General features: G+C 38.9%; 2 protein-coding genes across 5 annotated transcripts; one reads left to right on the plus strand and one right to left on the minus strand.

The window, feature by feature from the left end:
• Nucleotides 1–2,240: 2,240 nt before the first annotated feature.
• RB195_012767 (uncharacterized protein) lies at nucleotides 2,241–8,636 on the plus strand (the record flags this gene model as incomplete). 2 transcript variants are annotated; one of them, XM_064202295.1, is made up of 10 exons in its annotated part: nucleotides 2,241–2,347; nucleotides 2,437–2,508; nucleotides 3,540–3,613; nucleotides 4,090–4,183; nucleotides 4,261–4,440; nucleotides 6,168–6,248; nucleotides 6,353–6,539; nucleotides 7,062–7,232; nucleotides 7,889–7,967; nucleotides 8,545–8,636. In XM_064202295.1, 10 exons carry the CDS (start codon nucleotides 2,241–2,243, stop codon nucleotides 8,634–8,636), a joined length of 1,137 nt encoding a protein of 378 aa, XP_064058176.1. The 2 variants fall into 2 exon arrangements, with proteins under 2 accessions (XP_064058176.1, XP_064058177.1); XM_064202296.1 differs by lacking the exons at nucleotides 2,241–2,347; nucleotides 2,437–2,508 and adding an exon at nucleotides 2,878–2,924.
• A 1,174-nt stretch (nucleotides 8,637–9,810) lies between these two features.
• Nucleotides 9,811–26,395, minus strand: RB195_012768 (uncharacterized protein; the record flags this gene model as incomplete). Of its 3 annotated transcripts, XM_064202298.1 has the most annotated exons (26): nucleotides 9,811–9,957; nucleotides 10,018–10,114; nucleotides 10,194–10,344; nucleotides 10,948–11,099; nucleotides 12,353–12,442; nucleotides 12,501–12,584; nucleotides 12,646–12,710; nucleotides 13,790–13,886; nucleotides 14,558–14,625; nucleotides 14,682–14,765; nucleotides 14,828–14,918; nucleotides 15,174–15,238; nucleotides 16,017–16,076; nucleotides 17,739–17,861; nucleotides 19,105–19,164; nucleotides 19,815–19,876; nucleotides 19,934–20,056; nucleotides 21,080–21,215; nucleotides 21,838–21,972; nucleotides 22,068–22,135; nucleotides 22,190–22,278; nucleotides 23,227–23,316; nucleotides 23,825–23,904; nucleotides 26,100–26,154; nucleotides 26,210–26,230; nucleotides 26,307–26,395. In XM_064202298.1, 26 exons carry the CDS (start codon nucleotides 26,393–26,395, stop codon nucleotides 9,811–9,813), a joined length of 2,382 nt encoding a protein of 793 aa, XP_064058178.1. The 3 variants fall into 3 exon arrangements, with proteins under 3 accessions (XP_064058178.1, XP_013306740.2, XP_064058179.1); XM_013451286.2 differs by lacking the exons at nucleotides 15,174–15,238; nucleotides 16,017–16,076; nucleotides 17,739–17,861; ... (10 more) ...; nucleotides 26,210–26,230; nucleotides 26,307–26,395 and adding an exon at nucleotides 15,672–15,784; XM_064202297.1 differs by lacking the exons at nucleotides 9,811–9,957; nucleotides 10,018–10,114; nucleotides 10,194–10,344; ... (9 more) ...; nucleotides 16,017–16,076; nucleotides 26,307–26,395 and having other exon boundaries at nucleotides 17,724–17,861; nucleotides 26,100–26,225.
• Nucleotides 26,396–27,557: the final 1,162 nt, after the last annotated feature.

The following is a 27,557-nucleotide window of genomic DNA, read 5'->3' on the forward strand; positions in this document are numbered from 1 at the left end:
TGTGCGCAGGCGCTTATGCTACTGTACCGAGCTTCAAAGCGTTTTGACTCTAATATATCACTGCTGTATATTTATGTACGTACTGTCGTAAAAATGCCATTATCTATCCTTTTTGGTAAGGGCCAGCGGAATTTTCAGGAACTTCTGACAATATGTTGTGTCACTGTCCAACGGGTTTCTCTTCCGAAAATACAATTATTTGCTCCGAATGCAAATATATGGTGAAATATCGGGTCCATGGACAATTCTGAGTTTTTTTGGTGTTCTGTATTGGTGAGAAAACTTGAGTTTCCGATTTGGCGGCATGTACTCTGAGCTTTGAAATCTTCGCGGGCTTTGAAATCCGTGGATTTAGAGGTGAACTGGGGAATTTTCTCCTGTATCAACAATTTTTGTGTGAAGTTTGTGCCTAGTGCACTCGTTTTTCGTCACTCGTTGAGAAACAGCTCGTGATGACCAATTTGACCTACCAGCGATCAATCGCACGCCGGTCTAATTGATCCGTGAGAAGTTAACTGGACGAAATCTACCTCATTCTTTTAATTCTAGAATTTCAGATTGGAATTTTCTTCTATCTATGTCATCAGTGCCCGAAGTTCCTTTATGTGAGCCGCATATTTTTAACGATATCCAGACGAATGCAAGATTATTTGGTGGAATGCCTATAGCTATATTCGGAATTATTACCAACACTATCAATATTGTTGTCTTTCTTGACCATGAGATGCGTTGCTCCCTGGTGAACCATTTTTTGCTTGTAAGTTTGTTTTTTTTTGGGGCGTGTGTGGTGTAGCGGTTAGAGGTCCCGCTTCCTGCACGATCGATCGGAGGTTCGAATCCACCCTAGTGCTCACCAAGCCTTTCATCCCTCCGGGGTCGATAAATTGGTACCAGACTTGTCTGGGGGGATAAAAACACTGACTTGACACATCGGCTAGTCCCCGCAAATCATTGTATAGGCCAGATACACGTTCGTAAACCTCAAACGATTCTGAATTGAAGTGAACGTGGGGGCGCATCCCAAGCGGATTGATTAACGCCAGAAACTTTACTTTAACTTTAAGTTTGTTTTTGCTTTTTTTTATTGGTCAGGTAGTAAAAATTTGTGAATTTTTACTTTCACTCAGTAAAATTAAAATTCTTTGTCATTGTCCCTTCATAAACATCAGGTGCAACTGTTTGGATCAGCAGGGATCACTTTGCTGGCATCCCAAAAAATACAGGGAATATTTTTGTCTCTACGTGTTGACCGAAATAAGCTTCCTTTGGAATTCTTTGCTATTTCTTTTCTTTTTTTTTTCCTTTACGCCAATGATATTTCCATATACATCCTTATTCGTCCTGTTCTTGAATGCGGAACTATCAGTACTAAGCTCTTCCTCAAGATGGGCGCTATGTAATGGGTTAAAAGGTGTTCAAAAATTATTCCAGGAAAAAAAACTCTTGTCTAAAATATCATGGATTTAATAAGGTTTTCAATGCTCTTATTTATAGCTCGAAATAAAATCTTCCATTTACTTCTGCTCATTTGTGGAAAATGCATCGACAATTTGATGATATCCAGAGTGAAATATGAAAAAAAAATGTTCTTTTTTCTCAAACTTCACTTTTTCACTTTTTCAAGTTCTATTTTTTTCAGTTTTACGATTTTGAGGAGTTTCGAAAGAAACCAATTCCAGAAAAAGATACTTAAAAAACAGCGAAAAATGTGAATCTTTCTTTTAGTTGTCAATTCCACATGCTACATCCGTCAATTACGGCAGGGATGCCTTTGGAAATCCGTTTTTTTTTCTTTTGGTCCCGAATTTACTTGGGCAAAGTTTTCTTTACTTGAAGCAATTTGCTGTGAAAGAAAACCTCAGAAAAAAAATAAGAGAAAAAGAAAAACCCTAACACCTTTCAGATACACGTGCACGCCAGTTAGTTGTAGACTGTTACCTAGTCCCATAGGTTTGTTGTTTCTTAATCTTTCCTAGTTTTTAATTTATGAATATTAATACAGAACTACTACATTATTGGTATTCATGGAAAAAGGGCTCAATGGTTTTTGCCATTTTTGTTTACAAATTTTCCCATATCTTGCTTTAAATGTGGATATAAATAAATAAATAAATGAGAGCGAGGATGAATCTAGGAGGATTTGTGATGGGAAACAGCAGGACGCCTTTAGTTGATGCCAGAATATACCAATGAATTATCTCACATTTCCCTTACAACCAGTAGTTCAGGTTCTCTCTACAATGGATCTGCTACTCTTACTGTGCAACTTCTTCATGCTCATTTTTCCTGTTATTGCTTCCATGAGCAACTCGGTGACACTACATGACTCGTTTCCCCTAATTCTATGGTAAAATTATGATATTTATCTTTACCTTTTTATTTTTATTTTATTTTTTTTATATTTTTATATGTAAAAGGATTTTTTACTTCATTAAGGTACGCCTATCCGATAGGTCTGAGCACTCAAACGTGCAGTGTTTATTTGACTGTTCTCGTATCGGTTCACAGGTATGAAATAGTCTAATTATCTCTGGATAAGCCTCTTAATATTTATTTATTTGTTATTTACTATGATATAGTTTACATATGTTATTCATATTTACTATTATTTATTTATTTGTTGTTATACTTGAAGAATGAAGAATGAATGAAAGACTGGATGAAGTTATATGTTTTTCTTCATAGAAATAAAATCGGTAAAAGGGCCGCTGTAGCGCAGTCGGTTAGAGGTACGCGTGGCTGAAGCGGTCGATGGTTCGAAACCGCCCTAGTCCCAACCAATCCTATCATCCATTCAGGGTCGATAAATTCGTATCAGACATGTCTGGGAGGATAAAGATACTGACTTGATCATCGAGTGACCCCGGAAGTCATTGTATGGGCCAACACGAGTTCCAAAACCTCAACGACTTTAACGAATTCCAGTTGGTTGGCGGATCCCAAGTGGATTGATACGCCAGAGACCTAGAGGTTTAGATGAAATCTAAATTCTTCTTTGTTTAGAACAGGTGTTAAAAATGAGGTTAGCTCACGGTTTACGAATCGAAAAATCCTCCTTAGTCCCTAAAATGCATCGCATCAGAAATGCAACGCGTATTAAAAACACTTAAAGTTTTCATATGAAAAGAGGACCCCATGATGTCATGGATAGGAACACTGGATTTTCTTTCTCGAAGAAATCGAAAGAATCTAGCTCTATCTAAGTTTGGGAGTCTCTTACGGGGCCCTAGGTGTGCGCCGCAGAGACGACTCCCAGAGCCACCTCCACATCGGCATGAGGCGATGAACCGTTATGGTGGTGCTTGACAAAGTATTTCCTTAAATAAATGAGTTATTGTCGTTCCAGAAAAATCTCATGATACAACATAGTGATTTCTGTTTAAAATACTAAATGTTTAATTACAATAATGTTTAATATAATAATGTTTAATGTTAATAATTTAATGTTTAGTATAATAATGTTTAATTACAATTATAATGACCAAGGTACCATTCTCAGAAATCTTTCATTTTATGTAACTTTAATCCATTCTTTTAAGATATCTTGGCGTTTGTCAACCATTCCGAGCAAAACGTTGGATAAGTGGAAAACCCGTAATGTGCGCTATCGTTGGTGAGTTCCACAACTGGCTGAGGTGGTCTGATTTTTTTTTTAAATCTTGCTTGATTACATCTTTATGATGGATAAACGTGTCCACACTGAAAGAAATGAAAATAATAAAACATTTTAAAAAATTGCACGAACTACAAAAAAACATTTGCCCCTCGCCCCTTTCAAAAAAAAAAAATCGAATTAAGTGACCTGAAGTGGCGGTTTTCGTAGGTGGACATTTTAGGAGAAGTTTCAGGATTTCCTATTTATCTTTTATATGAAGGCACACGTTCACGCGATGTAAATTGTTGAATATTAGTTAGTCCTAACTGTGTTGAGCAAACCCCCACCCCCCAAGAAAAACAGAAAAAAAAAGAAGAAAAATTGCGGTATAATGCTATGGATGAGGCGATAAGAGAAGAGGGAAACAAGCGGAGGCATTTGATCCCACTTTTTAAGGTCTTCTACTAGTTTTAGTTCGGAAATGTTGTGTTTAGGTTCCATTGTGTTCAGCGTTCTAATCAATATTCACACATGGCTAGAGCTTGACATTTTTAAATGCCTTTCTGCTGATTTTGGAGTAGATGTGAGGTAATATCTACCGTATTTTGATCATTTTTTTTCTTTCCAAAATGTATTCCCCTTAGAAAAATTCCTATTTATTACAGGAGCATTGAGTTGACAGCGTTGAAATCTAATGAAATATACAATATTGCGACCAAGTGTATTTTATATACGCTTGTGATGTTCGTGGTCCCATTCGTGACGTTAATAATCGTAAATTGGCGGATTATCGTTGCTCTCAAGCAAAGTACACGAATGCGAAATCGTCTCTCCTACCACAAAACGTGAGTTCATTGCATTGTTTATGTTTCGGAATTTTTAAAAAGAAAATATGTATGGAAATTACTTCTATTTTTCTCATAATTTATTAGGATAATAGTTCAGAATTTACATCTTTTATAATAGAAGCAATAGAATTTGTAAATAAATAAAATGTGAATAAAGTAACGTAAAAAAATGATATAATAAAATTTGTAATTCCCATACGTAAACAATTACAAAAAGTAGATTCTGCCATAGGTATACTTGAGGGTTTGATTACCTTTTATGTACAAATGTTTAGAAACAATCTTGACAACGAATTGCACCACTGTGCCAAAAACTTCTTTTCAACACGTTGATGACTGCGGAATTTTTAATTCTCTATTCAATTTAATTTTTTATTATATTATGTTTATTTTTGATCTTCTACTTTCTTCTTTTTTTATGGGACCAAAGCATTATTTTTGACCTTCGCACGATCACTGTGATCAATACACTAATCGAGGAAACCAAGAGTGTCATCACCTGCGATCTTTGCTACGGACCAGAAGCCCCATACCACCTCGACAGTCATAGCGCCTGTAAAACGCAGCAGAGACGTGGACACACAGCGTTATCATGTCTAGGAATCCGCTTACTACCCACAGAGCTCTTGAGAGATATCTTCTGAAGTTTAGCCGGCGCACACAACACCTAACTGGTCTTTGCAGCTCCTACCCAAAAGAAATTTCCCGTCTTCACGACCTACTGGATTATATATCGAAGCCAAAGCGCTGATGGGCCGGTCACATTATGAGAAAAATAGACGATAGATGGACTAAAAGAACGCTAGAGTGGATCCGGAGAGATGCTAACCACCCTCGATGGAGGCCGCCAACGGGATTGGGGTGATGTGTTCGCTGTACAGATGAACCAAATGAGAGCTCACCTGGATACGACTCAAGGATTCCTCTCCCCGGAATCACTCAGGAATCTTGTGGGCATCCAGGATGACGGTTGCGAGGGAAGGGAACGACTGGAGAAGATGTTGTGGCCTGCCTGTCCAATGAAGGCGTGTAGTAAGTAAATATAGTTGGGTCAAAACGACATGAACCGCGAAGAATTGCGTAAGCGGCTGCGCTCGAAGCGGTACGGTGGAGCGTAGCGGTTGAGATCGTGCAAGGATCCTCGCTACCGCTGCCCAACTCTGCAGTTCGCCGTGGTCCCACCCCGATTCTAACCGCTCTCTCCTTCGCACCGTTTCGAACGCAGCCGCTTACGCAACTGTCCGTGCTTCCGGTCCGTTTTAAAGGCGTCACCCCACGAATCTGAGGTGGTGCAGATTTCAGGTGGAGTATTCGTATACGGGATGGGAGACTACGGAGATGGAGGTCCATTTCTTGCTAATTGCCGTAAAAAACGGCCCGGAAGATGCGGCGCCGCACAAAACTGGCGCGCTCCAATCGAACCCTTTGTACAAAATGGTGCGCCAAAACGAATGAAGCCGTATCTTCCTGGCCGTTTTTTACGGCAATTAGGAAGAAATGGACGGAATCACCTCCCTCTCCGTAGTCTCCCATCCCGTATACGAATACTCCACCTGAAATCTGCACCACCTCAGATTAGTGGGGTGATGCCTTTAATCCGACTATAAGTAATGTTTTTTCTCGGTAGCGTTACTCCGTTAGTTTTTTTGAAGACAGCAGCTGCTCTATTTCTCTTCTCTACTTCTCTCATTATTTATTTGTTTATTTATTATTATTTATTTCAGCAGTATGATTAACAACTTCCGATTGTTGAAGAATGCGAAATATTCAGAGATCTTTAGCAAGTTTGGGCGATTTGGACTTCAGTGAGTTTGCCTGCTTATATATTTGTTGACGTACCTTGTACAGGGAATCAATGAAGTTATTACAAATAAATCCTCATGTTTCTAATTCTTCTCGAATATTTTAGCCCAATATTATCAAAAGGAGGATCTGTGAGGGATCGTAGTGTCACATTGATGTTGTTAGCTATTGTTGCCATATTTCTTTGCTGTAATTGCCTTGCTTTCTGCAATAATATATATGAAATTGTTCGAGATGCTCGAGCACATATTGGAAGTATGAACAACGCAACACAGAACATTCCAGCAAAAAATGTAAGTTCAGAACGAATGGTCCTTCACACCTAGGTTTTTTTAAGGTTAAAACATGTCTCTCGTGTCCCCACATCTTAAAAAGTCGAATATTATAAGAATTCCAAAATCGTCCTCATTAGTAGCATGATATCCTGTAAAGCTGGAAAAGCAAGATCTCTCCGAAAGTTTGAAAAAAATCAGAGAAGAGGCCAAAAGAAGTTTTTAGAATTCAACAAATCGAACAAACCTGTTCAGGATTTTTCTGGATAGGTTTGTCAGAATTTTTTTTTGGTAATTTTTTGAATTTTTGACTTGTTTGAACTTTTCGTCTGGTAAATTCGGGATTCAGAAACTTTCACTCAGTTCAGTGATAGTTATTATTTGAGAAATTAAAAAAAATCTTCATGTGATGAAGATTCTTCCAATTCTCAGTAATCTCAGACATCAGGTTTTTGTGCATCAACATTCCCTTCCCATGGAAGATACGATAGAAGCTCAAAAGAGCATTCAGATTGGGTAGAGAGCTATTGTTTTTCATTTCAGGCAAGCAACTCCTTGTTGGATCGAAGCGAAGATCTATTCGACTTTTCTGTTGAACTTAGCAATATTTTAATTTCACTAAACTCTTCGTCTTCGATATTTGTCTACATGATATTCAGTTCAAAATATCGAGCACTTATCAAACACTGGTTAGGATTCGAAAAACGCAAGAAGGTTTGTGAAGAATTCTATTTCAGGGTCCACTTTTAGAATTTTGATATAACTTTAAAAAGACAGCGAATTTGTTGGCGTCATTGACCATTCTGTCGTAGAGGTGAAGGCAGTTAAAACTGTGCTGAAAGAAAAAAAAAACAAATTTGGAGGAGGGAAATAATGAAATCTTTTGAATGCAATCCTTGTAAGCGGAATAATCTATGCAATCTTCTGAATTTCTAGGAGCAAACGAAAAAATTGTCAAAAAAAATTCTAAGGAAAATGTATGCCTTAGAAAAAAAATCTATTAGGTAAAGTAGAAGAACAAAATTATTCACTACGTTTTATATTGGCAACGCTTCTGCATCAAAATGAAGTTCGTAGTTACATTCTGGAAAATCCTATTACAACTTTATTACCTATTACTTTACAGCTATTACAACTTTCCCAGAACTTTACTTTATCTCCTTTAAATGATCTTCGCATATTGTAGAAGAAGGAATTTATTTCTATTTTTTCAATTTTTCTGAAAATTTTATGAGCGGTTTTAAAGGATAGAGTTTTGGGAATTCAAAGATTTCTATGACAAGAAAACAACCTTTGATCCATGAAGAACAGCACACAAAGAATATGCCATTAATAAATAAATAATGCACAAAATAAAATATTTTTTATAGCTACTCGGAGTTGCAATAACTACAGCAGTGGTTGCTCAAAGAGCGTTGGAGCTCTCATTCTTGCCTGATGAAGCTGAAGGTGATTCTTAATTTATTTTCTAATTTCATATTACAAAAAAAATACACAATAGTAAAATTTGAAAAGGTTGTCAACATGAACTATGTTTAGCTTACAGATTAATTTACTTCTAGATTCGATTTTTTTCTAGACTTCTAGATTAGATTTTGATTTTAGTCCCTTTCTTTTACTTTATTTTATTATTATTGTCTATATTATTTTTTTTATTCTCTTCATTGGCACTTCAGAAACTCTGGAATGTATCCCCATTTTACAGTCTGCAAAGAGTCGTTACGTTACGGTTGTAGTGCGTAAGTGGCTGCGCTTGAAGCGGTGGAGCGCGGAAGTTAGGTTCGTGGTGGAACCCTAGCTGGTTCGTGGTGAAACCACCATTAATCGCTGCGGTTCGCGGTGGTCCCACCACGATTCGAACCGCCATCATCACCGCGCCGCTTCGAGCGCAGTCGCTTACGCAATTGCACCGTATTTCACGCCGTTTTGATCTTACTGTACGTTCTTCTACGTTTCATAGCTTATTTTATCGCTATATATTTGCTTAATGCAAATGTTCCACAGTTATTCCATAAAATTCTTTCAGCTCGACTCAAAAGACGTGAAACTGAAATTGAAGAACGCAAAAAACGACAATCTCCCAAATTGACACGTGAGAAGAAGATGGAACCGGAGTGATAGGGAAAACGATTTAGAAAACGACGATCCATATTACATGTTTATGAGATGACACATAATTTGTGTGCTCGATCAGAGTATCGTGTGAGCTTCTACAAATCCCACTAAGATCAGTTGCAGATTTGTAGTCATTATTTTTCGTCTGTGAATTCTGCAAAGCACGAAAAAAATCTTCACTTTTCATTGACAGATTGTACATACTGTACTAGCCCTTCTCACATCACAATCTTGCCCTCATAGACTTCTTCCATCGAAACATTTTTATTGTTAGAAATTTTTTCCCAGTGATTTTTCAGAACGTCTTCTTCGATTGAACTCAAAGAAGAATCTCATTTTGTTGCATTAATCCCTGATGTAGATGTCTGTTTAATTAATAAAAGTGTCTATTATGTAGCAGTTACAGGAAGCTTAAGTTACAAGAAGTAAGCACTTATAATAAGCGCTGGATATTTGTGAAGAATTAAAGAAACAAAAGGGGCGGGTCTGGCGCAGTCGGTTAAAGGTCCGTTGTAGCCACACGGCCGAGAGTTCGAAACCGTCCAAGTGTAAACCAAGCCTTTCATCCCTTCGGGGTCGACAAATTGGTACCAAACTTGTCTGGGAGGATAGAAACACTGACTTGATCATCGGCTGGCCCCCGCAAGCCCCCTTATAGGCCAACACGAGTTCCAAAACCTCAACGATCACGAATTCCAGTAAAACGCGTTGGCGCATCCCAAGTGGATTGATACGCCAGTGACTTTATCCTTTATCCTTTTAAAGGAACAAAATGTACTTCGGAAGCGAAAACTTTCCTGGCAAACACCCTTGGAACTTTTGTCACTATTTTTCATTTGTATTCTTTGACCTCAAAAAAAAAACCTCACAACTTATTTTCCAATATAATCCATAAAATGGTCCTGATCTCAGCTGCGATTGCTGTTCAAGCTCTGGTTTTGCGTAAAAAGATTTCGAATACTTCTCGAACTTGCTTTATCGCAGTTAATAAATTAAATTAGAAGAGAAAAAAAAAACAAGCGTCATGTCTATCACAAATAAATGAAAGAAAAAGAGAGAAAAAAAAACGAAGAAAAACCCTGTTCTTGTTGAATTTATACATAAGATAACATATGAAGCAGTTCGATGTTGTTTTTGTACATCACTAAACATCAAATTAATATAAAATTCAATTCTATCACGAAACTGCTGTCGTTATCGCATTATCCACGGTCTCCTCCAACACGGTAGTGATCTCTGGTTCATCAGCAATTTTTCTTATGATTTTATGATTATGACCGTAACTTGTTGCCTGCTCCATGAGATTCAACAAACTCGGTTCCACCTGTTGAATAAATCGTTCCGATGAAATCAGGAAAAATTATTTCCCCCCCATGGGTCTAACCTGCCAATCATATGGAATATTCAGTCTAATCCCATGACGTGTAGCACTATTAGAGATCATTCGTTGTATAAAATGATATTTAGGACGTTGCTCGAACCTGGATTATTTATTTTAGAAGATAAAATTTTTGGATTAAAATTTGCTCATAGAAAAAAGAAAACAAATATGTATACCACCTTGTATTTATAATGTTGTTAAATATTGAAGTGAATTCACTTGGAAGCATAGCAAGCATTTCATTACGGAAACCATCTCTGGCGAATTGTTTCCATTCACGAGTTAAACCATGGTCAAGAGTAATTCTTGCGTTATGCCATGGAAGAAATCCTATAAGTATGTTGTGGTCCTCTATTACCACAATTTAATACTTATTGATTGATTTCCTTGACCTGTAGCCAAGATTGCTACTGATCTCTCTTTGCTGTCTTACATTTAAAGGCATCACCCCACGAATCTGAGGTGGTACGGAGGATTTCAGGTGGAGTGTTCGTCTACGGGATGGTAGATTATGGAGAGGGGGGGGGGGGAGAGATTCCGTCCGTTTCCTCCTAATTGCCGTAAAAAACGGGCCGGAAGATGCGGCGCGTGCACACGGCTGACGCGCTCCAATCGAACTCGTCGTAGAAAATAGCGCGCCGGAACGCTCGGAGCCGTGTCTTCCGGGACGTCTTTTTTTCTACGGGGAATAGAAAGAAATTGACGGAATCACCCTTCTCTCCATAGTCTACAACTCCGTATACGAATACCCCTCCTGAAATCCGCACCATCCAGATTCGTTGAGTGATGCCTTTAACTTTCTATACATATGTGTATAGGGCGGATGGAGCGTAATCGATAAGAGGTCCGCTATGGCTGCACGGTCGATGGTTCGAAAGTGACCTACCACCAACCAAGCCTTTCATCCCTCCTTGATCAATAAATTTGACGTACCCAGAAATACTTCCATAATCATGTAAAACCATCCTTCAAGGTCGTCTTTGGGAGCCTGATCTTTCATAGTCGCTGAAGCTAGCGGAGTAAATGGAAAGGTTCCAACACAAGGTCCGCATCCACGACGTTTCAGTGCGGTTCCATCTGCGCTCCTACAACGTTCTACTCTTAAATAAGAGTTCTCATCAGTTGCATTCAAAAAATAGTTCAATGTCTCGTTAGAAACCCTAAGCACTATTCTTCTGGATTTTTGACAAAGTACGAACATTAATAGCGTAGAAAATTAACAGCTGATAATCAGATTTTCTTCATAATATCTTCTTAATTAGCAGTTTTTAGTTAGCACATCTGAGAAATTCAATACAACACATCGAGATAAAGCAGTAAAACTATTATTTTACAAAGTTTTTTTCTTTTAAACTACTGGTGAACTCATTATGTCCCCATTGGTGCAATCAGGTCAGAGCAGCTTGAAGCTGTTCTTGTTTAAGTGGTTGCATTCAAGGTAGAATACTAAATCCAATCCTACTGCGGAGATTAAGAAGGGTCCCACCGAGCCACTTTGACCGTTTTGTCGCTTTGACAAAACTGTATTTCCAACATTTGCTACCCAATGTTATATAGAATTTATTTTGCAGAAGCGGACAACCAATCTTTGAAACCACTAAACACACAGGACTTTCCCACAGGATGTTTTCTACTGTATGGTGCAAATAAAATCAGCCCCTGAGAAAAGAGTTCCCGGTTACAAAGAAATACATCAGAGGATAGGAGTTTGTCAACCTGGTTAAACTGTAGCAGAAGTTCGAAATGAAAGCGACTCGAACAAATGGCTACACTAGGTTGGACATAGATCTTTTCTTTATTTGTGATTTTCTTTTCTTCTAGCGAACCATGGGTTCCCTAGAAGATACAAGATAGCTGCTGAGGTTGGAACATTTTGGACACGCTCTGCCTCCTACATCTGAGACCGAGATTTTGCTGCTGTCGAAGCTGTTCGTGAGATTGCTGCAGTGCTATGAAAGGACCCATAAAAAAAAAGTTAAACGAGCGCGAGAAAATACAAAAAGACAAAAAAAAGAAAGAAACCACGAAGAAAATCGATTTGATTAACCAGAAAAACCTATTGGATGATAAATGGAAAACGTTGCGGATGATAGAAGGAAGAATAAGGTAGACCCTACTATTGATTTCTCCGAGCACTTTCGATCCACTACCTCAGATCTTTTGATCTACCTCCTTTGACTGCTACTTCAAACCTTCCTCATTTATTTCTATCACGTCAAGTTTCACGAGAATAACAAGTCATTGGCCCACAGATGAAAAAAAAACTAATTCAAGTTGAAAACTAATCATTTCAGAATGTTATGGTACAATGACGTCACTGTTAGATTAACTTACTAACCTATACTTCCTCGTAAGACCGAAGTCGAGCATATAAATAATTGAACTTTCTCTTCCGATTCCAATCGCAAAATTCTGTGATTTCACATCTCTAAAGTGGATTTTTCTTATTTTCGAAGAAAAAAAAAACGCTTAATGCAAAAAAAAACCTGTTAAGATATCCTGCATCATGAAGTTTCTCAAGTCGATCCAAAGTTTGTAAGGCAATACGGTAAGCCGTTGATGGCGAGAATCTGAGATTAAAGCAGAAAGTTGATTTTGCTGATGCTTACCCGTGAAGAAACATCAGCGCACCTTTTATTCGGCATAGCAAACATAAGAGCTCTAAGATCCGGTCCAACCAGTTGCATTACACAAAACTGAAAGTTAGCCTATCAAGGTAACGAAGCTTCTGTTTTTCTTTTTTTTTTCTTTTTTTTTTCGCAATCAGAGAACTAATAAAAAGGAAAGAAAGTCTTGAGAAAGTAATAAAAACACAGGCTATGTGACAATAGATGAGATAGTCGGAGTCGGAGCCGGTACTTCGACCTATTTCACTTTTGGATAGTTGGCGAAGGGATCACCTTCACTTTTGGACCACTGGAGATGGACCCCCCCCCCTCACTTTTGGACGATTGGCAAAAGGATCCTCATCACTTAAAGGCATCACCCCACGAATGGTAAATAATAATTTCCCCAGAATAATTTCGTGCCATATAAGGACACAAGTTACAGAATTCTACTTGAAGGCATCACCCCACGAATGGTAGGGTGGTACGGATTTCAGGTGGAGTATTCTTATAAGAGATCGTAGATTATGGAGAGGGGATGATTTCGTCCATTTCTTCCTAATTCCCGTAAAAAAAACGGTCCGGAAGATGCGGCGCCGTACAAGGCTGGCGCGCTCCAGTCGAACTCCCTATGGAAAATAGGGCGCAAGAACTCCTGAAGCCGTATCTTCCGGGCCGTTTTTTTTACGGCAATTAGGATGAAATGGACGGAATCACCCTCCTCTCCATAATCTACTATCCCTAATAAGAATACTCCATCTGACATCCGTACCACCTCAGATTCGTGGAGTGATGCCTTTAAGCAGCACCCCATGAGCTAGACCTCCTTCATGTGAGGAGCGTCTGGCTCTTCCCCATCGCACCTGTGTATGTGACGTGTCTCAGATGCGAAGTAGTGGACCAACAACGATTTTGTAAATACCAGACGAGACAGGTGGCCTAGGTGGCAGACTTTTGGTTTCTGCTGTGCCAGAGCTGACTCACACTGTCCATGTATTTGACACCTAGGTCTCACCAAAACCTTGCAGTCAAGTACCTCTAATCCATGTGACTAAGGCCTGCCCACATTTTTTAAATCAATTGCTAGTTATTAGAACCAACCAACAAATGTTTACAGGAAGATTTGACTGGAAAAGATAGTGTGCGCACATCCCCGACAGGATAATTACCTTGAATGTGCTAGTTCTGCCAGCAACCAACATCCTTGGGAATCCGATAACAGAGCGCATCTGTGACAGTACTGCTACGTCAAGTTTGAGCACCGGCCTAGAAAAAAATGTAAAAAGTAACAGAAGCATTTTCTGCAGCGCATGCTACGCCTTTCATTCACATCAGGATCACTTTGATCTAAATCTCCTAATTTATAAAACTTTCCACTTTAAAAGCAGCGTATCGATGATGACGCGTACTAGAGGCCAGAGTGGTAGATTACAAGTATGAGATCATGCTCAATTTCCTCTGAGCGTTCTGAGAAACAACGTGGGAAAGAGCGTTTCTTCCTACAAGACACGTTAGTACGCGTTAGAACACACGCCGCGTTTACGAGCAAGAGGTTGAAAATCAATAAGTTCCCCTCGGCAATTTCCTCACCAACTAATTCAACTTAAACCAATGAATAGTTTGCTGATTTCAAATTGTATGATGTAGTTCAAATTGTATGCAGCACTACCGCAGCAGTTCTACCAACGCTTGTCAAATTTTATGCATGACCATTTTAATGTTCGCTTTCTTCATCACTGCACTTCGAAAAACTGGTAGTCGGACTGTTCGACGCCGTCGTAGCTCTGAGGCACCTATCTCTAATAGCTGATGCTAGTTAGTTAAAATAAGATTTTTTTTTATTTGGGGCCTGTAGCTGAGCTCATTCTACTTTGAAGAAAATATCCTTGTAACTCTAGGAGCTGTGCTATAGTAATCCGTGGCATAAAACTATCTACCTTTCGCAACCTTCTTGCTTTTCCACCTTCATAGCGTATAATTTGCGTTTGTCGGTGACATCCCGAAGCTGGAGGAAATCCCATTTTCATCAAACAAGAAGAAAGAACGTACGTCTAAACGTACCAAATACACGTGTGAAAAAATACCATCATATATTTTCTTCAGTACATCCCATCGATAATCTCGAAACGAAATAGTCGTTCCAAGCTGAAAGTGTGATAAATTCCTAGCAGACGCCCCCACATACATCTGACCTGTTCACATCCCACTTCAGGAAAATCAAATTCGTTACTGTAAGACATTATGAGTATAAGAATTTGCAACTGCTTGAATACGAGTCTTCGCTCCACAGGTATATTTCTGAAAAAGAAAGATTTTTCAGACCCAAGGTCTAACCCGATCTTCAACAAAACTTTTTTTTTGCGGCAAGACTTTAGTCTACCTGAAAAGTCTCGAAAATCTGAAAAATTGTAAGAAACAAGAGGAGGGTGGGAGGATTACGACACTCGTGAATTTCAAAAACTTCCACTTTTTCCACAAGACTTTACAAGGCAGCATAAAGAAGCTTCAGGATAAATATCATCATAGCAATTTGAAGGAAAAGAAACGACCAACCGAAGTAGCAGCAAAACACTAACTGGAAGTAACCAGCACGAGCCACCAAAACAGTGATATGTGACCTCAAAAATAGAACTTTTCCTATAATTACTTCCACGTAGTTTCACGTTAAAAAAACTGGAGCCTGGCAAAACTTCAGACCGAGTATAAAAGTGAAGGATGAACGGATCGGCGTTAATCAATCCGCTCGGGATGCGCCCCCACGTTCACTTCAATTCAGAATCGTTTGAGGTTTGCGAACGTGTAACTGGCCTATACAATGACTTGCGGTGACTAGCCGATGTGTCAAGTTAGTTTTTTTTTATTCTTCCGGCCAAGTCTGTACCAATTTGTCGACCCGAAGGGACTGGCAGGGCTTGGTCGGCTGTTGGTGGGGGAGGCGGGAATTCGAACCTCCGATTGATCGGACTATAGCCACAACGAAACCTCTTACCCACTACGCTAACCCCAAGCCTGGGCTAAAGCATATTGCACTGAAGACGACAGCGCAGTTACCTAGGTGGTGCAATGTCGATGGCAGTTGCAATCGACGTGGGACCATAGCGAATGGCTAGATGGTGCCGGCATGGGTCCCTTCTTAACCTAACCGCTACGATCCATCCCAGCATTTCGAGCGTAACCGCCTACCCAAGTGCACCGTGTTTCATGTCGTTTTGACCGTACTATAGGACAATGGTTGAGGACACTTTTTAATGCACCGGTGAAATTCATGTTCACTTATAGGTTAGCTTTTGTGTTTTCATGGATTTTCACGAAAGGTCTCAAGGGATTACAGAAGAAGTGGTCTAAGGACTAATTCAGCGAATGTGGTTTTAACATGTCATGTGAGTAGAAACAAACCTTTATTCTCAGTAAACCACACGTGAGAACTTCTTCATTTCTTCGCTCATTGCTTCTGATCTGTATCTTTACTTACTAATACCTCCATTTCTGCTGTTCTGTTGACTCCCCTCTTCTTGAAAATAAAGGGATTTTTACGTCCTTGTTGTTGTTGTTTGTGCAGTGTTTGTTCAAATAACAGCAAATTGACCTATTTCCTGAGAAATTCAACCAACTGATATCAGTGTCGTTAATTTAGTGTCGGTCCTGCGGATATATAATCATCTTCCTTATAATCCTTGTTAATATGGAAAATTTTCTGGCTCTTACAAGAACATACCACGCAAAGCGATTACTACTATTTCTGTCTACAAACAATTTTCGACGTAGTGCAGTGTTCCAAATAATGCTGCTACAGTAAGAAATAGTTTTTACGGATTTCATATCTGGATAAAGAATTTCGACGTGCTTCATCTTGATCTTATCTCATCTAATTCAATGCAGCATCAGTTTAATCATTATTATAGTTTAATCATCATTATCATTCATCATAAGGCAGTTAAGAAAACATGAAATGAAGCAAACAACATTTTCTACACTAATCAACTGTGATGCCTCTACTAAGTGAGATCCGTGGATATGCTAAAGTAATTTATTGAAGCCACTGTTTAGATAAAATCTTATCTTTTTTCATTACAAAAGTGATTTTCATTCAGCATTTTTGACAAAAATCTTCAGCATTAAAAGGCTTTTTGAACGTACCTACTAGAATTATCAGCTATAACGACCATAGTTTAAATACTGAAACTGTCTAACTAATAGATGAGATCGCACAATAATTACAACGATAACATCTGATTCATTGAAAACCAATAGAACAATGTTAACAATTTTGTCAAGGATACCGCAGTCCTTACTACTAGTTAGGAAGTGCGAGTAAAGCGCACCAACTATGAGAAAAAAAAAGAATTCACCAGTGAATAAATTAAAAGGCAATGTTATACAAAACAAAACGACGGCAAAAAAAAAGAAACCAGCAAATATGAGGACTACAATACAACACTTGGGCATGCAACATTCCGTGATATCAGGATATCTTGTTTCAAAATACATATTTCAGGGTTTCACGAGCACAGCTTATGCGGAGCTACGGTGGCTACGGTAATTTTTCGCCATAAAACGAAAAAAAGCCGATCTGCACCCCTTTTCTTCCTTTTCTAGTAAAGAATTACAGTGGCTACTTAATTCTAGTAAGGTTATGCTGATTGTTTTTTTTTTGTCTTTTCGGCTTTTCGGCGAGTGGTCTTCGAATGTTTTCTATAATAATTCTGAATCTACAAATTCAAGATTTTTTCGGGAGTATATGATTGCAGCAAGGACAATTAATCTAAAGAGGACACATTGTTAACATGCAAATATTCACAAAAAGACGGTTGAGCTGTTGTTTCATGTTATATTATATGACAAAATGCTGGATAATTATGCTTAAGAGAAAAATATGTTCGTGACACCCTGAAATAGTGAAATTGAGGAGAGTTATAAATTATTCACACAGCTCTCCCAAACCTCACAAGCTTCTGAACATCTAGCACTCGTTCTCTGTGTCAAAATAAAGTGACACTTCCCGAAATAATAATATGGCACCGTTCTATACACTGTGAGGAACGAATCGAAGAAAAAAATGACAAAGAAAAAATGAAGCACACATTAAATATTCCTTGGATGTTATCAAAATAAAACAACCTTATTCAAAATCCTATCAAGCTTCAGATCCGAGATAACCGTTTTCAATCTACTGTCATAAAAGCTAAGCTGTTGTTCAATGTCGTTTATCGTATACGGCACACATGCGAGGATGATGTTGGTCTAAAAAAAAACAACTAACAACAAAACTCTCGCATAACACCTGTTTCAGTGCGTTCTCACTGGGAAATGCAACAAATTCTTCTCATGGTTATGTAAATCATTTCCATGATCTGTGGAAATTTCTTGACAGATTTCCGTGCTTCATCACGTATAGTTGGGTCAGAACGACATGAAGCACGGACAGTTGCGAAAGCGGCTGCGCTGGAAGCGTAGCGGTTCGGATCATGTGAGGATCCTCGCTCCCGCCACCCATCTCTGCAGTTATGGTCAGTCATGGTCCCACCTCGATTCCAACCGCCGTCTCCAGCACACCGCTTCAAGCGCAGCTGCTTACACAACTGTCTGTGTTTCATGTCGTTTTAGCCCGACTATGCACTCTTTCAGTTATGTTGAAAGAAGTGAAGAGAAGCGAGCCAATATAATACGAGTAGAGCTATTTTATTTTCAATTCTGAAAAAAAGAGTTGCCAAGAATAGAAATGAACAAACTACTGGCGTCAAAACTCACAATTCTTAAAAAAAATTTCGCGGCTCAGATCTTTTCATCATTAGGAAGGCATCGCACGTATTTTATAAGTATCACAGTGAAATTTATAAGTATCATGCTTCCCATTCCCATTAAATAAAGGAATTTCAGGTGTAATGTCGGAAGCCGACCTGGTACTTTTGCGAAAACGCGTCACATAAAATGATTGGCACACTTTAAAGAAAAAAATTGAAGACATGTATCGTGATAGATCAATAGAATGATTTGCTGATCTTTTGTAAATTGTCCGTCACAAGATTGTTGTAAGTGTAAATTTTGCTCCAATAAATTAGTTTAAAGGCAGCATTCACCAAAAATTTCCTCATTTTGTAGACGAACGTGGGATTTTTTTTGGATTGTGTTTTCGGATACGTCGTGCGGACTGATGTGCCAAATTCCTAGATTTGTGGGATAGAGTGTGCGTTTTCAGTGTAGTAACTGTGAGCTACGTCCTGGATCCTACCTACAATCTCCTTAGAACTCCCAATCTCAAAAATTCTCTACCTTCTCCCACCAAAAAAAATTACCATTAAGAATTAATTGTTACTCTTTGTTCTTATTAACATCTTCGAAAGTTTCTTCTTAACTAATTGATGTAATCCATAGTTCTCGTATTTTCTTCATTCACTCCTCTGCAGATGTTATACGGAATTAAAGAAAGACAACAAAATGTCATTTTGAAAAAAATCTTCAAAATGTCTCAAGAAACATCACTAACCTCCTGCACCATGCGCATCTGTAAGCACGTGGGGAACACAGAAGTGAACAAGCGCACAGTCTAAACAGTACTAGTGAATCAATAGAAGGAATACAAAAAAAGCGATGATAGGTTCCCTGAGCCTAAGCAGCCTATTGCACTAGCAGCCTAAGCTGCCGACTTCACCAACCGTTCCCGCTGGTACCAGCGTTTTTCAAACGCGAAGACAAATCTGAGAAAGCAGGCGGCAGGAGCACGCATGTGTTGGAATTTTCCCATGAGACGTAGTAAGGAAAGTTAGAACAGAGAGGGGGAGAGAAAGAAACGCAGTAAGTGAATTTAATATAGCATGATAATCACAATAAAAGAAATAAATTCTAAATGTAGGACGATAACAACGCAGTGGTGGTCGTATTTTTGCCATGCGGTGCTGCTGATTGAAGATTAGACGTCAAAAAAGTTTAAAGGCAGCGTATCAAGAAACTGACGATGTTTGGGATGTCTGTGGGACAAATGTAGAATTCGCATTGTAAATTGCAAGCATGAGATTGGCTCTATTCCCCCTCTAATCAACCTGAAAAACCGCGTGAAGAACGGCGCTAGTTCTTATGAGTCACGTTAGTATGTACCACCTTCGTACACGCGCCGCATCCACCAGCAAGCGGTTAGAAATCAATAAAGTCTCAGCAGCTTCTTCAAGTAACACCAATGAATAGGTGAAGCCCACTAACCTCTTGTGAGCTGCTGCTACTTTCATCGGAATCGTGTGAAAGGATGTTAACGACAAGACAACCTACAACATATCTCCACATTATCATTATAAGCCGCCGAATGTCACATAAACACACACCTGAAGATGTGAGAATCCGTTTGAAAGTCTCAATAACTTCCACACTACGAAATTCCTTTGCAGGACAAGGTGATCTTATTGCACTGTCACAGGCATCCAAAACCACGACATCGAATTTCAGACCTCAATTGATTCAAATCAAAGTAGGAAATGTAAGATGTCTTACCCTAACCTTCGGGTAGCTTTTCCTTCCGCTAACTAGGCAGTCAGCAGCGAAGACTATCAAAATTATTATAAAATGTGAACAAGAGTGAACACCTGAACATAAATCGGTTATCCCCGCTACATATAGGGTGGTAAGTTACCGTATCTTGGCATATGCAGTTCCAGATCTTCTGCAGATAACTACGCACGGTCTCGTAATTATACCGCACATTAACATAAATATTTTGTTATAAATACGGGAATTCGATAGTTTTCGGGTTAAAAATAAGCAAAAGTTACCCTTTTCAAAATTCAATCTCTTTTCGAAGCGTCTGTTTGTTTTTTCTTTGCCTTAAATTCAACAGTTTTTTTTTTGGAAAATTTATCTACTCCACAAAAATAGCAATAGTTACCAGAAAAGAAGGACGCATAAAGTCAGCTCTTACTGCAAACGTAAACAATTGTTTCTCCTGGAAAATTCAACCAACTAATCCTTCAAATCTTGGCAAATCTTTATTCCAACTTTAGATTTTAAATTTTTATTTTAGTTTATTTCGAGAAATTTCGGGACGGCTCAAGTCCATAGTGGGACGTTCTCGCGGACTTTCTCCAGGAATGTAAGGAACGCGAAAGCGCGCGTGGAATTTTTTTCGTCATAATGAGCCGTCTTCAAATTCGAACGCCTATCCCCTCTACCAACATCGGCTCAAAACGAGCGGCGCTCCCGAAAATTTTCTCCCAACCTAGCAATGAGAAATGACTGCAAACAAAGAAAAGGAAGCAAATGGTGCACAGATCGCTCCTGAAATTCAAACAGAAACAAGAACCACTGTTACTAAATACTACGGAATTACTGGACTCTAATGAGGTGATTTTTTAATGAATGCAGTTAATCCACTGTATGTATTTATTTTCTTTGGAATCCGCAAATAAGAAAAAAAGTGCCTGCTGCTGGCCCCTTCTTACACCAACTAATAAAAAACGCAAAAATAAAATTAGAACCTGTATCAACAGCTTGCTTGACATAGTCAAGACCATCCTGAACAACTGTACGACGATTCTTCGCATCTACTACACCAAACCATTTCATTGCAATGGTTGCAACCGTTGAATCCAATTCCACGACAGTGATGTTCACCTAAAAAATGTACGCGAAGAATATGTAAAATCAAACACGTATTAGTGTCTAGGTGGCAGTTTAAGTTCCTGGAGGCGAACGTAGACCCCGTAGGCGTTGTCAATTATCGCCGACGTATCAAAAAAGCAGTATCAGCGCAGCTTCCACTGATTTTTAATTTAAATTTAGATCTTAAAAATTTATATTTAAAATTTCGTATTGGCAAATCTCAATACGCAATACTTTGACGTTCGCACCATACCGGAGTATTGGGGAAGAATTTTTTCCGTTGTATGGAACCCAAAAAGATTAAAATGTGACCTAACTACAAAATAGGCCACCAAAAAGGGAGCTTCAAGGCACTTCTACAATTTGCTAAAAAGTTGAGATTCTTCCATAGAAAAATGTGAAAATTAGTTTATTAGCTTTGGCTTCATACTAAACAAAGCACAACCAAAACAATACTCCATTGAAGGGTGAGCTGGGAAACTGACCATTAGAGAATTTAAGAAGAAGAAAAGAAACTGACCATTAATAAATAATTCCGCTAAAATCCAGTTCACTAAGCAAATATAAGTTATATCGAGAGGCAAAGAGATCAACCTTGATTCCAAATAGTTCTAAAATAACTCTGAAAACTTACATCTGGTTTTAATCTGTGCAGATTCATATCAAAACTTCCTCCGCCAAGTCCGATTTCCAGTACTTTTTTTCCTACGTCCTGTGAATGCAGTGACAGAGATGAAAATAAAAATGGTGCGGCAAGCATTCCAGCAACCTGCAATAGCAGTACGTCAATCATCTCGAGTTATATTTTTCAAAAGAAAACCAGAACCAATTAGAATTTAACAGTAGAAAGTAAAACAATCTCACATATTGGGAACGGATATCGGAATGATGGGTTTTCCAAATTCTTGTGTCCGAACTATCGAAAAATTCATCTGAAAAAGAACTACGAAAAAACAACAATTGGCTTAAGGAAATCGAAAATCAACCTTTTGGAGCAATAAGACGAATAGCAGTGTCACTTTCGTCAGAGTACCCATCAATTAGAAGGTGACGTTCAACGATTTCTTCGGAATTCCTACAATAAAATCTTATGAAGAAACCGCACATTATTAAGCGAATTTTACGGCGCCACGCAGAAACACTGCGTCTAAAATAAAAACGCACAGAAAAATCAGTACTATTTTAAGCTAGACCTAACTAAATCTTTTTACACTGGGCGCTAAAAATTACGGATGGAATCTGGTGTGGTATTAATTTGGTCGAAACCAATTATTGAACGCCAAAATTCGAATAAAAAGTTCCGAGTACCGTGGTTAGAGTTAAATACAACGTCCCGAATAGCTCTAACCAAACTGCGCATAGTACTGATATCAACGGGATATAGGAAGTGAAAACAAGTTTGAATATTCTTCTAGACCATAGTAGTGATATTTTTTATCAGGGAGACTGCAAGATCTTTCCTTAATGCCAATACTTCTTATTAAGAAAAGATCGAAAAAGAGTTATCAGGGAAGACAGCATTAATTCTGTGCCAGAAATTCAACGAGTCCCCACTCTAAATTCTTCTAACTATTCATGGCAATCTAAAGCATCCATTTTCTTAAAATAATTAAAGCGTAAGTAGGTTTTGGATGACGTGAAACATTGCGAAATTGGATTTTGGTATCTGGTGCTTACGAAAGTGATAATCAGGCCATCAGAAAATATCGATCTACCGGTTTCTCTACTCCTCCCTGCTTGAGAGGGAAAACGGTGCAGTAAATTCAACTTATCCCAAAAAAAAAAAACATTATGCAAGTTGTCAGCGGCATTACCGGCTAGCTGCTTATAAAATGCAACTGGAGAACGCACGAATACTTTATAGCAAGTGATACTCATATATATATATAGATATTTATTTATTTATTTATTTATTTTGTCCCTTGAGAGCAACTGGTAAACATCATTCGCTTAAAATGATTCTATGATTTTTTTCAATTCCATATAACCTTTTAAAAGGGTATTAACAACATAGTAAACATACTCTTTAAAAATCTTCCTGTCGAAGACACTATAACATCGTGAAGTTGTTCTCGAGCAACGCTTATCAATGAGTACTTCGTGGAAGTCAACTCTGAAAAATAATCGAAACTATAAGTTAATTTTAGAAAAAGTTACTTCGGCTTTATCCTTTCCTTCTCGTGGTTTGTTTCCGCTCTTGAAGTGTCTGATGTTAATCAGTCTGCTTGGAATGCGAAAACTGCCATGAATTATTCCTTGATTTAGTATTTGAACGAAGAATGCAATCGAAAGCAAAGTTTGCAATCAAAAAACGGAAGAGACGCCATTTGTTTTCGTGACAGATGATCAAAAGTCATTTTTGAAAAAGCAGTCGGACTGATGTGATGAATATGCTTCCTCTAACCCGTCCCCATTCCCTCTCCAACTACATTTCACTCATATAGTGGTGCTGGTATCCCTAGTAAAAGTACGTTCATGCACGGTGTGCGCACAGAAGTGTCACAAATCAAAAGAGCGTTCAAGTCAATACGAATACGGTGCATAAAAAGAGAAAATAATCGGTTGACATGACCAAATCACTTCAAACTAACTTTTAAAATGAACAAGACGAAAAGAATTACCTGTTTCTCAAGAGAGATTCATCAACAGCGTTAACGTACTGATAATCGATAACTGAGTGATCAGCAAAGAACGTGAAGAACTAAACAGAAACTAAGATGGTTAGTTTAAGATGACAAAGGTTCTAAGTAATATACACCGAAATACATCACTCTGTATGAAAAAAAACTGCACTTTTTGAGAAACGATGTGAAAAATTTCGACCGTTTGGAATGTCAGTCCTGAACTTACACAGCTCACAGCCGATGAAAATAGAACTTCGCTTTATTCGTGTCGTTACAAGTATTAGTAGCCGTATCTAGTCTATAAATCGGGCAAAAAAAACCTCCGACAAAATAACTAATATTCCTTTAAAAGATCTTAAAAACCTGTGATCTGCCTACACGAAGGGCTCACGTAACTTTACCTTACTTTGCAAAAGAAGACATGTTCTTTTTTCGAATCTGTATTAGGAGACATCGTCGGAACTATGACACCAATAGATTTTCTTGAACACACTAACTCCAACAATCTACGCCTGATATAAATATCTCAGAAGTCTCATTTTTTGTTAAACTTCCACAACCCACTCTCTTATAAGCAACATGCCACGAAATTGACGGTGTTAGGATCTTTTCAGGAAGAGATAGGGTTAGGGGTACGAATATGAACAAGCTCAATTCGCCTTGATCGTTCTGAAAAACAACGCGGGAAACGGTCCTTTTTCTTACGTGTACTTTTTTTTTCTGAGACACGTCACAACGCACCACCCGTGCATATGCGCCGCGTGCGAGAAGGCAATGATCAGTAGTTTTCCCAGCGCCCTACTCAGAAGGATGGCTTCCCACACTTTTTCAAAACAGGGGGAATTGAGCGTGATCATACTCATACTCTTCCACCATTAACCCCAACTTTGGCTAGAGAGATCCTATCATCGCCAATTTCAAGATGTGCTGCCTTTCACGAATAATGCACAACTCTCAACATTCGTGTGGTGAGGTCCTGTTTCAAATCTGCAGCCCTATTGAATCCAACGAGGATTCTTTGAGCGCAAAGGCTGACGCAATTGCATCTTTTAGGGACTGTAGAAGCTCCTACTACATATTTCAGTGCATGAATCATGCACTCCACGCTTATTATGGCATAACACTGCTCTTCGTTATTTGCTCATCCATCTCAAGCCAAATTTCATTCCTTTTCCAAGCATGTTCATCTAAGATGGAGGCGGACTATATGAATGTGATTCACTACATGCAAATCAGCTATGATAAACTATTTCAGTACCCGCACTTTGTGAAATAAAAACAGATCAGATACTAAGAATAGACAAGTAAAGCAGAAGAGAAAGGGCCCTTACCAGATCAATAATAAAGAAGTAGAGAAATAAATAAAAGAAGAAGGATACTCCATATACGATTTTCAATAAACCTCGGCATGATGATGATTCAGTACTTGTGTTCTTAATTTGAGCGGAACACAGAATCTTGACAATGAGTGAGGTAAAAAGTGAACGATAAGTTTATCTGCTGGACAGGAACCTTAACGGATGAGTACAGGATGATCCCAACCTCACCAACCTTGTGCTAGCATAATGATGTTATCGTGAAACCGAACACCTGGGCGAAATTGTGGGCTCACATATTCGTTTTTGTATGAGTGAATTGAGATTAGAAAGACCATCCTATGCTATAACCGACTTATTTCTCCATTAAGTTGAAGGCAGCGCGTCACGAAACTGACGTTGTACGGAAACCTTAGGGAACCAGCAGAATTCGGGTGGTCGAATACAGAATTCAGCATTGTTCCGCTCCACTTCCCCTAATCTTCGTAAAAAAAAGAAGAGCGTCTGTTCCTACGAGGTACGTTAGAACACGTTCTATTGTGCACGTTCAGGTCCCCTAACCTGCCTATTCATTGATTTACCTGATTGGGCTGGTGAGGATGCATCATTGATCTTCGACCGCTCGCTCATAGACGCGGCGCATCCACAGGGGAAGTGCGTTTTAACTTATCTCGTAGGAAGGAACGCCGTCTTTCACACCGGTTTTTTTTTACAACGATTGAGCGAACGATTCTTATAACGAGTTGAGCAAAACCACGTTGGGTTCCGTAATCTAAAATCCGAACTCTACGGGTTCCCTGCACGTGCCGTACTACGTCAATTTCGTGAAACGCTATTTAAACGATCGTCGACAAGAGGTTAGCGCGTTTGATATGAAAACCACATCAAATCAATCATCTCGACTTCTATAATGCAACTATACTAAAGAAGACGTAGTTTCTAGACAAAAGACTCACTGTCACATAAATTAACCCGCAACAGATGATGCAGACTACAGACACGAAGCGAACCCTGCAAATCCGCCTGCTCCAGATTGCAGATTTCTGTATCGGGAATAAGGGTCGACAAGAGGACCAGCTCATTAAACCTTAAAGTGTGGTATAGTTGCAAAAGAAATTGAGAAAGAATCTTGTTTGGCTTGCACAAATGAAGGGAAATCATACCTCATGTATCTGAAGGGTTCGCGAATGTGTGCCACAGGAAACATGACATTATATCTCACGCCTAGCGCTTGCGGGATACGGTGACACATTGGCAGTGACTGGCATCGAGGCTTATTATTAGGGTTGAAGTAATTGTTCACCGTAAAACGCGTCGACCCAGCGAAGACAGGGTGTCCGTGATTTCATGGTGCACCTTTCAGAATTTCGAGAAACTGTCATCTCTCGGCATGACGGGGTCCCTTCACAATACGTCAACCTCCAGCGGTTCATAGGCAGGAGTTCTTTCAGGCCATGGCCACCACGATCCCCGGATCTGACGCCCTTAGATTTTTACTTGTGGGGTTATGTGAAGCATCATGTGAACAGTGAACGTATCAACGACATTAATCATTTAAAACGGAGAATCACAGATGTTGTTCACTCTGTTACACCAGACGTCCTTAACAATGTTTGGGAAGAAATTGATCGTTTAGGCGTTTGTAGGGCAACAAATGAAGGCCATATCGAAGTACACCAAATAGGTAAGAAGCATGAGAAGCTTTTCTTTTATTTGGTGAAGATTTCACATTTCTATCCAGTTTCGTTCCTTTCCCGTGGCCAGTCAAAAGTGCATCATCACTTTCCGGACACCCTCTATATAAAACGTGGTTAACATCTATCGAATAGGACAAGCCACGGGACTAACAGTTTCGACTTTCTTTCACACGCGAGAGGCGAAATCCGACACAAATCAGAGGACATCCAGACCCCGATATTGCGTTAAACTGCCGAGGGTGAATTCTGCAGTCACGGGAATAACCATAACCTAGGCTGGTAATCATGAATTGTTTTCTGGATTCAAATGTTGCCTGTTTCGCCAATACTAAGTTGTTTTCGTTGCTCATCCTGATTGCTTGAGTGTGAGGTCACAAATGGTCGATGCAAGAACAAATATTTCTATCATCCTAATATTACTATGATTCTTTCAATTAACCTTTGCATGGTGATGATTCTGCATATTCTTTTTGGCTTGAAGCGATCGCACTTTTTCTGTTGACGCCAGCTGACCGCAGTAAACTGTACGACGGTCTTGAGTACGCGGATATTTCCAGTGTGATTGAAATGTATTCGCTGCTATGCTATAATATATCCATGCTATAATAGTATCCAAGCTTAAAATTGCGACATGTTAAGAACAATTTCAAATATATGAATAGTTCGTTGGTCACGTCGCCTGACTTTACCACGATTATTATTTTTTTTTTTTTTTTG

The sequence above is a fragment of the Necator americanus genome, chromosome V (assembly GCF_031761385.1).
Source record: "Necator americanus strain Aroian chromosome V, whole genome shotgun sequence".
NCBI lineage: Eukaryota > Metazoa > Nematoda > Chromadorea > Rhabditida > Ancylostomatidae > Necator > Necator americanus.